This window comes from Hyla sarda, chromosome 4 (assembly GCF_029499605.1).
Source record: "Hyla sarda isolate aHylSar1 chromosome 4, aHylSar1.hap1, whole genome shotgun sequence".
Taxonomy (NCBI): Eukaryota; Metazoa; Chordata; class Amphibia; order Anura; family Hylidae; genus Hyla; species Hyla sarda.
Genome location: NC_079192.1, coordinates 34071293 through 34083205, shown reverse-complemented (window position 1 = coordinate 34083205; position 11913 = coordinate 34071293). Strand labels below are relative to the sequence as shown.

At 43.7% G+C, this 11913-nt stretch overlaps 1 protein-coding gene across 7 annotated transcripts in view; it reads right to left on the bottom strand.

Annotated features, from left to right (window-relative positions):
* Positions 1-11913, bottom strand: part of DOCK6 (dedicator of cytokinesis 6) — a 148611-nt gene that overhangs the window by 85244 nt on the left and 51454 nt on the right. For all 7 annotated transcript variants that reach the window (XM_056570464.1, XM_056570465.1, XM_056570462.1 and 4 more), the window contains 4 exons: positions 10946-11099; positions 8258-8382; positions 7822-7915; positions 4849-5011 (listed from right to left, as the gene is read on the bottom strand). In XM_056570464.1, coding sequence (XP_056426439.1) covers positions 4849-5011; positions 7822-7915; positions 8258-8382; positions 10946-11099 — 536 coding nt within the window. The remainder of the gene's footprint in view (positions 1-4848; positions 5012-7821; positions 7916-8257; positions 8383-10945; positions 11100-11913) is intronic.

Here is an 11913-nt window from a genome sequence, read left to right as displayed (position 1 = left end):
AAAACTGTCAGCTTTCTCAGTCACTGTCAACTGTCAGCGGTACTGGCAGGGGGCGCTGATCGGTTTGATGCCTACTTTGCCCAGATTCACCCAGCCGAAATCTTTGTTTTTCCGTATATACGAATTAGGTGCTAACTGGCACAGGTGGGGTAACTGGCACTCTGACGTCAATATTCCTCCCCTCCCTCTTCTCCCCGCTCTGTAATGAAGAGGGAGGCGCAGAGGAGGAATATTGACGTCAGAGTGCCAGTTACCCCACCTGTGCCAGTTAGCACCTAATTCGTATATACGGAAAAACGAAGATTTCGTCCCAGGATCCAGGCACGGTAAGCATCATACTGATCAGCGTCCCCCGCACAATCAGCCAGCGATGCTGGTTAGTGCAACGGGAGCAACCTGACAGTTTTCCTTTAAGAATACAGGGGTTTTACCAGTAAAAATCCCCATTCTGATTGGTCAGTTCTTCCTGCCATTGACATGTTTCACAGATCTGGACTGTCCGTAGCATTTAGAGATGAGCAAACTTACAGTAAATTCGATTCATCACGAACTTCTCGGCTCGGCAGTTGCTGACTTATCCTGCATAAATTAGTTCAGCTTTCAGGTGCTCCCGTGGGCTGGAAAAGGTGGATACAGTCCTAGGAGACTCTTTCCTAGGAATGTATCCACCTTTTCCAGCCACCGGAGCACCGGAAAGCTGAACTAATTTATGCAGGATAAGTCATCAACTGCCGAGCCGAGAAGTTCGTGACGAATCAAATCACTGTAACTTCACTCATCTCTAGTAGCATTGTATGTTGAGTCTGGTTTCAAGTTACAATGGTCCAGAAAAGACAATTGTATATTGAAACTATTGTATGTTGAGGCCATTGTAGGTTGAGGGATCATTGCGCATCCTAACCCAATAGAAAGTCAAAGCCTATTTGTATACAGATGCCCTGTAAGCTCTGTCCCCTATTATCCGGTAAGTAATTTAAGTTCAGTCCTCATTCACATATACAAAACACTGCTGTATATAGATGGGACTGTGACCATCTGAATTTTCCTGGGACTTTATCACCACTTCTATGGCCTATCAAAACAGATCAATAGGGGTTCAAAAGACGACAATCACCAAATCCTAGGAGGTGCAGCACCGTGTTAAAAGAGGCAGCCAAACCCCCTATTGTTAAAAAGATAGGGGATATGTTTTTATAAAGTGGAGTACCCCTTTAAAAGGGTACTACTGTGGAAAACTTTTTTTTTTTAAATCAACTGGTGCCACAAAGTTAAACAGATTTGTAAATCACTTCTATTAAAAAAAAATCTTAATCCTTCCAGTACTTTTTAGGGGCTGTATACTAAAGAGAAATCCAAAAAAGAAATGCATTTCCTCTGATGTCAGGACCACAGTGCTCTCTGCTGACCTCTGCTGTTCATTTTAGGAACTGTCCAGAGCAGGATAGGTTTGCTATGGGGATTTTCTCCTGCTCTGGACAGTTCCTAAAATGGACAGAGATGTCAGCAGAGAGCACTGTGGTCATAATGACATCAGAGGAAATGCATTTCTTTTTTTGGATTTCTCTTTAGTATACAGCCCCTAAAAAGTACTGGAAGGATTAAGATTTTTTTAATAGAAGTGATTTACAAATCTGTTTAACTTTCTGGCACCAGTTGATTTAAAAAAATAAATAAATAAAAAAAAACAAAAAAAAAAAACATTTTCCTCGGGAGTACCCCTTTAAAAAAAATAAAAAATAAAGTTTTTCACCGGAGGAAAACTTTTTTTTTTTTTTTTTAAATCAACTGGTGCCAGAAAGTTAAACAGATTTGTAAATTACTTCTATTAAAAAAATCGTAATCCTTCCAGTACTTATTAGCTGCTGAATACTACAGTGGAAATTCTTTTCTTTTTGAAACACAGAGCTCTCTGCTGACATCATGAGCACAGTGCTCTCTGCTGACATCTCTGTCCATTTTAGGAACTGTCCAGAACAGCATATGTTTGCTATGGGGGATTTCCTTTAACTCCGGACAGTTCCTAAAATGGACAGAGATGTCAGCAGAGAGCACTGTGCTCATGATGTCAGCAGACAGCTCTGTGTTTCAAACGGAAAATAATTTCCACTGTAGTATTCAGCAGCTAATAAGTACAGGAAGGATTAAGATTTTTTTTAATAGAAGTGATTTACAAATCTGTTTAACTTTCTGGCACCAGTTGATTTAAAATAAAATAAATAAAACGTTTTCCTCGGGAGTACCCCTTTAATGACCAGTGATGCTCCAATCTCCTGGGAATGGAGGGGACACGGCTCTGGTGGCAGCACAATGACCCCCTTTAAGTTCTCTTGCAAAGTGGTGCCCCCACCAACCACCTGGCTATGCAGGGAAATGCAGCATGACCTCAATTACTAGTAAAACGTATCAGAGAGGATTAATATAGTACAGTATAATCCAGTCTTAAATAAGATAAACGAACTGAGAACATTGCCGCTCCCTTCAAGGTAAAGTAAAGTATATATAAGAAGAGGCAAGAGTTTAAACAGAGGGGCTGTGTATAGCAGCGAAGGGTATCTGGATCCTGCGGACTCGGAGCGCTGTTTACATCAAGACTGGAAATGTTTAAAGGGGTTATCCAGGAAAAAACTTTTTTATATACATATCAACTGGCTCCAGAAAGTTAAACAGATTTGTAAATGACTTCTATTAAAAAATCTTAATCCTTTCAGTACTTATGAGCTTCTGAAGTTTAGGTTCTTCTTTTCTGTCTAAGTCCTCTCTGATGACACGTGTCTCGGGAACCGCCCAGTTTAGAAGAGGTTTGCTATGGGGATTTGCTTCTAAACTGGGCGTTTCCCGAGACACGTGTCATCAGAGAGGACTTAGACAGAAAAGAACAACCTTAACTTCAGAAGCTCATAAGTACTGAAAGGATTAAGATTTTTTAATAGAAGTAATTTACAAATCTGTTTAACTTTGTGGAACCAGTTGATATATAAAAAAAAGTTTTTCCTGGAATACCCCTTTAACATGCGCCATGTAAACGACATGCCATCATATCCTACAAATGCAAAGTCATCTAAGCCAGCTAGTGCAGTGTTTCCCAACCAGCGTGCCTCCAGCTGTTGCAAAATTACAACTCCCAGCATGCCCGGACAGCCGAAGGCTGTCCGGGCATGCTGGGAGTTGTAGTTTTGCAACAGCTGGAGGCACACTTGTTGGGAAACACTGCACTAGAGTCCCTATGGGGGTGGGGACCCATATTAGCCAGGGGGGTACCACAACCTCAATAAGTTCTCTGAAACATCAAATGGACCCCACACGTCAAGAGAGCTTCTTAAAGGGGTATTCCAGGCCAAAACTTTTTTTTTTTTATATATCAACTGGCTCCGGAAAGTTAAACAGATTTGTAAATTACTTCTATTAAAAGATCTTAATCCTTCCAATAGTTATTAGCTTCTCAAGTTTTCTGTCTAACTGCTCAATGATGATGTCACGTCCCGGGAGCTGTGCATGATGGGAGAATATCCCCATAGGAACTGCACAGCTCCCGGGACGTGAGTCATCAGAGAGCAGTTAGACAGAAAACAACAACTCAACTTCAGAAGCTAATAACTATTGGAAGGGTTAAGATTTTTTAATAGAAGTCATTTAAAAATCTGTTTAAGATTTTTTAATAGAAGTCATTTAAAAATCTGTTTAACTTTCCGGAGCCAGTTGATATATATAAAAAAAGGTTTTGCCTGGAATACCCCTTTAAGGGGGTATCCACAGTAAAGGGGAATGACGAGCTCAATGATGGAGGTGCAACTGTTTGGGACCAGCACAAATTCCATGAACACTTTTATCTGCACTTTAAATTACTTCTATTTAAAAATCTTAATCCTTCCAGTACTTATCAGCTGCTGTATGCTCCAGAGGAAGTTGTGTGGTTCTTTCCAGTCTGACCACAGTGCTCTCTGCTGACACCTCTGTCCGTGTCAGGAACTGTTCAGAGCAGGAGCAAATCCCCATAGCAAACCTCTCCTGCTCTGGACAGTTCCTGACACGGACAGAGGTGTCAGCAGAGAGCTCTGTGGTCAGACTGGAAAGAACTACACAACTTCCTCCGTAGTATAAAGCTGCTGATAAGTACTGGAAGGATTAATGGGGTATTCCGGGCAAAAACATCTTATCCCCTATGGAAAGGATAGGGGATAAGATGTCTGATCGTGGGGGTCCGGCCGCTGGAACCCCCCCCCCTTGCGATCTCCTTGCAGCAGCCCACATTCTATGCGTATCTGCGTCTGAAGTTTTGGAAACCTCCAAGTTTCCGAGACGGGGACGTGACGTCACGCCACGCCCCCTCCATTCATGTCTATAGGAGGGGGCGTTGCGGCCGTTACACCCCCTCCCATAGAAATTAATGGAGGGGGCGTGGCGTGACGTCACGTCCCCCATCTCGGAAGCCCGGAGGTTTCCGAAACTTCAGACACAGCTATGCCCCCCGCGATTAGACATCTTATCCCCTTATCCTTTCGATAGGGGATAAGATGTTTTTGCCCGGAATACCCCTTTAAGATTTTAAAATAAATAAATAAATTACAACAACACTATAACTATTTGGCATCAGGTGATTCGAAATTTTTTTGGGGCCTCCGGAGTGCCCCTTTAACAATATTTACAAGCCCCATAGTGAATGAATGGAGTGCTGCCTGTGCATGCGTGGGGTACTCAGTGGGAGTCCCATTGGATCAGCTTGTTATCAGGATAGGGGATAGGTTTTGGGGATAGGAATAACCCTAAGGTCATAAGATGTCATCCACCTCTGAGGGTACAACGATTGAGCGATTGCATCTGACACCAGCAAAATTAAAGGGAACCTCTGACCTGTATGATGTGTAGGGGGAGTACACGTCGCGCGGAGGGAACTCCAGGATCTCTTTGGTTGGCCGCACACGGGGATCGGGATATGGCTTGACATGACGCAGTTCAGGAGACAAACAGAACTGGGGGGACTCCGGAGCCGGAGAGACGTCAATCTTTAGCTGAGCTATGGAGAGAACATTTCTAGGTTACTACATCTATCTGTGTAAGGTTTACCTTATATCAGTGGTCTTCAAACTGTGGCCCTCCAGCTGTTGCAAAACTACAATTTTGACTCGTAAGCCGCAGGCATGCTGCTATGGTGCCTATGTCAGTGTTTCTTGACCAGGATGCCTCCAGCTGTTGCAAAACTACAACTCCCAGCATGCCCGGACAGCCGTTGGCTGTCCGGGCATGCTGGGAGTTGTAGTTTTGCAACAGCTGGAGGGCCACAGTTTGAAGACCACTGCCTTATATCATGTAAATTCTACATGACAGGATCACACATGAAAGGCTTTAGAGATGAGCGAACTTACAGTAAATTCGATTCGTCACGAACTTCTCGGCTTGGCAGTTGATAACTTTTCCTGCATAAATTAGTTCAGCTTTCAGGTGCTCCCGTGGGCTGGAAAAGGTGGATACAGTCCTAGGAGACTCTTTCCTAGGACTGTATCCACCTTTTCCAGCCCACCGGAGCACCTGAAGGCTGAACTAATTTATGCAGGAAAAGTCATCAACTGCCGAGTCGAGAAGTTTGTGATGAATCGAATTTACTGTAAGTTCGCTCATCTCTAAAAGGCTTAGCAAAAGTGGAATCACTCAACAGTCTTAAAGGGGTATTCCAGGAAAAAAACTTTTTTTTTATATATCAACTGGCTCCAGAAAGTTAAACAGATTTGTAAATTACTTCTATTAAAAAAAATCTGAATCCTTTCAGTACTTATGAGCTTCTGAAGTTAAGGTTGTCATTTTCTGTCTAAATCCTCTCTGATGACACCTGTCTTGGGAACCGCCCAGTTTAGAAACAAATCCCCATAGCAAACCTCTTCTAAACTGGGCGGTTCCAGAGACACGTGTCATCAGAGAGCACTTAGACAGAAAAGAACAACCTTAACTTCAGAAGCTCATAAGTACTGAAAGGATTCAGATTTTTTAATAGAAGTAATTTACAAATCTGTTTAACTTTCTGGAGCCAGTTGATTATATATATATATATATATATATATATATATATATATAAAGTTTTTTCCTGGAATACCACTTTAACTCACAGTATCACACAATAGATAAGCTCTGCAGACAGTTTTACATGTTAGGCTTAGATACACAGGCTCTGCAGACAGTATCGCACAAAATCTCAGCTTGATGTGTGATACTGTATAAGGAGCCACTGTATCTAAACTGAAGACATAGTCTTAGATACACAGGACTCTGCAGACAGTATCACACATGATAGTCTTAGATACACAGGACTCTGCAGACAGTATCACACATGATAGTCTTAGATACACAGGACTCTGCAGACAGTATCACACATTATCATGTGTGATACTGTTTGAGCTTGTGTAAACTGCGCCACACTTGTCCTAAGGTTGTGTGTGGTATTACAACTTTGCTTTATTCACTTAAAGGGGGTTCTACGGTGGAAAACATTTTGTTTTTAATCAACTGGTGCCAGAAAGTCAAACAGATTTGTAAATGACTTCTATTAAAAAATACTTATCCTTTCAGTACTTACTAGCTGCTTTTTACTACAGAGGAAGTTCTTTTCTTTTTGGATTTATTTTTTTTGTCTGACTACAGTTCTCTCTGCCAACACCTCTGTCCATGTCAGAAACTCTCCAGAGCAGGACAGGTTTGCTATGGGGATATGCTTCTGATCTGGACAGTTCCTAAAATGGACAGAGGTGTCAGCAGAGAGCACTGTGGACAGGAAAAAAAAAAAAAAAGAGAGTATATCTGTAGTATAAAGCAGAGATATATATATATATATGGAAGGATAAAGATTTTTAAATAGGAGTAATTTACAAATCTGTTTAACTTTCTGGCACCGGTTGATTAAAAAAATAAATAAATAAATAACCTTTTCCACAGGAGTACCCCTTTAAATGGAACTGAGCTGCAATACCATACACAACCTGAGAACAAATGTGGTGCAGGTTTTTTTAAGAAATCAGTTCTTTTTCTAATGCTTGGACATGTGATACTGCATGATAAGATGCTGTATCTAAGCCTTATGACTCAGCAGGCAGGATCACACACACGATGGTCTTAGATACACCTTCTCAGTAGACATACATCTCATGTGTGCTACTAACTGACCTGAAGACATGCCCAGTAGACACTACCACATCTGACAGGCTTAGATACACCTGATGAGCAGACAGTATCACAACCTGAAAGGCTTAGATACACCTGATGAGCAGACAGTATCACAACCTGACAGACTTAGATACAGCCGATCAGCAGATCGTATCACAACCTGACAGGCTTAGATACACCTGATGACCAGACAGTATCACAACCTGACAGGCTTAGATACATCTGATGAGCAGACCGTATCACAACCTGACAGGCTTACATATAGCCGATCAGCAGACCGTATCACAACCTGAAAGGCTTAGATACACCTGATGAGCAGACCGTATCACAACCTGACAGGCTTAGATACACCTGATGAGCAGACCGTATCACAACCTGACAGGCTTAGATACAGCCGATCAGCAGACCATTATCCCAACCTGACAGGCTTAGATACACCTGATGACCAGACAGTATCACAACCTGTCAGGCTGAGATACACCCGATCAGCAGACCGTATCACAACCTGACAGGCTAAGATACAACTGATAAAGCAGGCCGTCTCACATGACCGGTATATACTGGCAAAGTAGATGGCATCACACAGGGTAGGCTTAGATACAACGGCTAAGCAGGACCACCAAAATCAACGACGACGCAAAAACAGGATGGAATGCATGTAATGTACCGCCATACCTGTTACTGGCCGCAGTCTCCGCAGTACAGAGGACGGTCTTTTCATATCAGCCAAGAACTTGTAGAGATCTTCATCACTCAGGCGATCTCCTTCCTGTGACAGACAACAAAATGTCACCCCGTATCTCCATTGACACCCCCCACCTCACCCCAATCCTTCCTTCTGTAGCCATTAGCATCTTCTTCCTTCAAAATGTAACCCATGTAAGAAACTTCTATGACATAAAGCAGTATTTTCCACACAGCGTGCCTCCAGCTGTTGCAAAACTACAACTCCCAGCATGCCCGGACAGCCAACGGCTGTCCGGGCATGCTGGGAGTTGTAGTTTTGCAACAGCTGGAGACCCCCAGTGTGTTGTCATACCCCCGCTCTCTATAGTAATCTACGATTTCTGCCCCACCTGGCCTTATGGACGGCACTTTGTATGTTTCTCACCTGCTTAAAGAAGTTAGTGACCGTGAGCGTTGCGGGCCTGAAGGAGTTAAACCCGCACACTTCGTCCCCAACGCTGAGCCTCTCGAAGGCTTTCTTCTTCCTTTCATTCCACGTGCCCTTCTTTTCTGTGAAGGGGAAAAAGAACAGAGATGACGTGAGGGTGACCGGAAACTGCTGCTAATGGAAGAGATAGACTCTAATACTCCATCATTAGGAGGATGCGGCACTACACAGAGGGGGGAGAGGTTGGGGTCATAGCCGTAACCATAGCAGTATGGCTGTGACCTTCATTTTCCAGTCAACCTCGATCAATGTTGCATTTGCTATTTAATACACCCTCTTTCTATTTTTGCAAAGTTACGATACTGGCAGATTATGTGCGGAAAAAATAAGTACAAAATAAAAAAAAGTCAAAAAAAACAAAAAAAAAAACTTTCTACATTTTTTTTTAAGTTTTAAAAAACTAGACTGAGTCCAACTTAAAGCGGTAAAAGAGCTCTCCTGCTGGGCGTTTATTCACATTTGCTGCACCAATTACTGACTGATTGAGGCTCCAAAACAACTCCATTAAAGGGGTACTCTGCCGGGAAACATGTTATCCCCTAGAGCAGTGGTCTTCAACCTGCGGACCTCCAGATGTTGCAAAACTACAACTCCCAGCATGCCCGGACAGCCGTTGGCTGTCCGGCATGCTGGGAGTTGTAGTTTTGCAACATCTGGAGGTCCGCAGGTTGAAGACCACTGCCCTAGAGGATAGGGGATAAGATATCTTATCACGGGGGTCACGGTCCCTCCCATAGACCTGAATAGAGGGGGCGTGGCGTGACATCCCGAACATGGAAGCTCCAAGCCTCCGTGTTCTGGACAGAAATAGTGCTGCTCCTTATGTGTACACAAAGGACAGCTTATTCTGAAAAGTCACCTGAAATGACAGATACGCTTTAAAGGGGTACTCCAACGCTGGACATGTTATCCCCTATCTAATCATGGGGGTCCCGCCACAGGGGATCTCTGCCATCGGACCCCCATGATCAGACATCTGCCAATCGGACCCCCATGATCAGACATCTTATCCAAAGGATAGGGGATAGCATGTCCAGCGGCGGAGTACCCCTTTAAAGCGTATCTGTCCTTTCAGGTGACTTTTCAGAATAAGCTGTCCTTTGTGTACACATAAGGAGCAGCACTATTTCTGTCCAGTATATAAATAACCTGTATAAGGTTTTTTTTTGTTTGTTTTTACTAGGTTTCTGCTCTTCAGGCTTCATCTATAATTTGCAGTTCTCCCAGAGCTGGTGGCCAGTGCTCCCTCCTCCCTATATATTCATTTTTTTTGCTCGTCTTCAATGTCTCCCTCCTCCCTCCATAGACTTGCATTGGCTTGTCTTGCAGACACGGGTCAAAGATTTTGCTGATTTTCATAGTGGAATACAATCTTACAGTAGAGGAGGGAGAGGGAAGAAGTTTGATAACTTATAATACAAAGCTTCTTATATAATCACTTGTACTACTGATCTATGCAAAGTTTGTTCAAATGACAGTGCCCATTTTTTATGGGACAGGTTGTGATAAACGTGAAACAAATCTGGCTGGTGTGAACAGAGGAGTAAAAAAAAAAAAACAGTAAATAAATTGCAAAGAAGAAAAGTGTCAATTCACTGATTGAAAGCAGAGATGTTGAAAATGGTTAATTAAAAGGGGTACTCTGCTGCTCAGCGTTTGGAATAAAATGTTCTGAACGCTTAGAGCCAGGAGCTCGTGATGTCATAGCCCCGCCCCCTTTCCATTGACTTGATTTGAGGGGGGGGGGGGGGGGGGGGGTGATGTCATGAGGAGGTGGGGCTATGACGTCACGATCTCCCGACGCCGGCTCTAAGCATTCGGAAAATTTGGTTCCAAACGCTAAGCAGCGGAGTACCCTTTTAATAGACAAAATTATACTCAGATCTCCTTTAAATCGGGGTCCATTAAATGTTTCCAAAAAGGGTGGATGGAGAATACACATAAATATTCTATATAAAGCTCACACAAGTGTTACTGTCATTTCAAAAAACATTTTACATGACCCCCAGCCATCACTAGAACCAGTGAGGAGAAGCATGCATGTGTCCTGGTCATTTATATATAAAAAAATATATATATAAAAAATAAATTATAATAATATTCCGGCATCTTGCACTTCACTCCCCAACTCACAGCGATCTCCTTCCTGTTTCACATGATGGCCCTATAGACTTATAATGGGGCCGTCCTGTGAATCAGCCAGGGAGTGAAGCACGTAATCACATGCTCGTTCTAATGATTGGTTGGGGTCTCAGCACTGAAACCCTGACAGATCAAAACTTTTTACGTCTCTGTGACATGTTAGAAGTTCATATTTTTTTTTTTTTTTTTAAAGGACAAGGACACTATAGTGGTCAAAACCCTCCAGTTAGAAAGGGTAGGAGCTATATGAACTCATTAGGATATGAAGATCTATTTTCCCATTGGCACTTGGGAGGTGTCAAAAAGAGGGTGCACTGAACGCACTTGCCAAGAGGGGGCGATGACGCGGTCATATCATTTTAACTTCTATTTATTTTAATAGAATCCTAATCCATGGATACTAGCTCAGCCGGAAGACTAAAGCCCACCTAAGGGTCAGGTGGATTGCAATGGCCAGACTCCGACCAAGTTTCCCCGACTTACCGCTCTCAGAGTCGGAGTCCCGCTCCGATGTCCCCATGCTGTTGATGATGTTCATCAAATGAATGGCCGTCCAGGCGAAAGGCATACGGTAGCGGCCCAAACGTGAACAGAACTGCTCCGCCTGGGATCTCAGCTTGTCCACCTTCTCCTTGTTCTGATGATCAAAAAAGAAAGATTAAGAATGATATTCTACTGGCCTTCAACCAGAATGAAGGGAACAACACGTGTGACGGGGAAATTAGGATTACGAAAATGCCGCCATATTGGATCTTTAAAGGAAATCTGTCATCAGTATCACCAACACTTAACCTGTTAGTACAGTATCACCGATCGTCTGTGGAGGGGTACTTCACTGGCCAACGTTCGGAAGTAAATGTTCAGAATGCTGTTTTCGCGCTGCGGGGGTCAGCCAAGCCCTTCGTGATGTCATGGCCGTGCCCCCTCAATGCAAGTCAATGGGAGGGGGCGTGACGGCTGTCACGCCCCCTCCCATTGACTTGCATTGAGGGGGCGTGCCCATGACATCACAAGGGGGCGTGACCAACCACTGCAGCGCAAAAACAGCGTTCCTCAGTCCGACCTGGCTGGGTTCACACTACGTTTTGTCCCATACGGGAGCGCATACGGCAGGGGGGAGCTAGAATCTCGCGCTCCCGTATGTCACCGTATGCGCTCCCGTATGTCATTCATTTCAATGAGCCGGCCGGAGTGAAACGTTCGGTCCGGTCGGCTCATTTTTGCGCCGTATGCGCTTTTACAACCGGACCTAAAACCGTGGTTGACCACAGTTTTAGGTCCGGTTGTAAAAGCGCATACGGCGCGAGATTCTAGCTCCCCCCTGCCGTATGCGCTCCCGTATGGGACAAAACGTAGTGTGAACCCAGCCTTATGAATATTCATTATCCTCCTTCTGAAGCGACGCACGTGCAGTAGACCAAGGGAAGGAGCATAGTCAATCTTCATAAAAC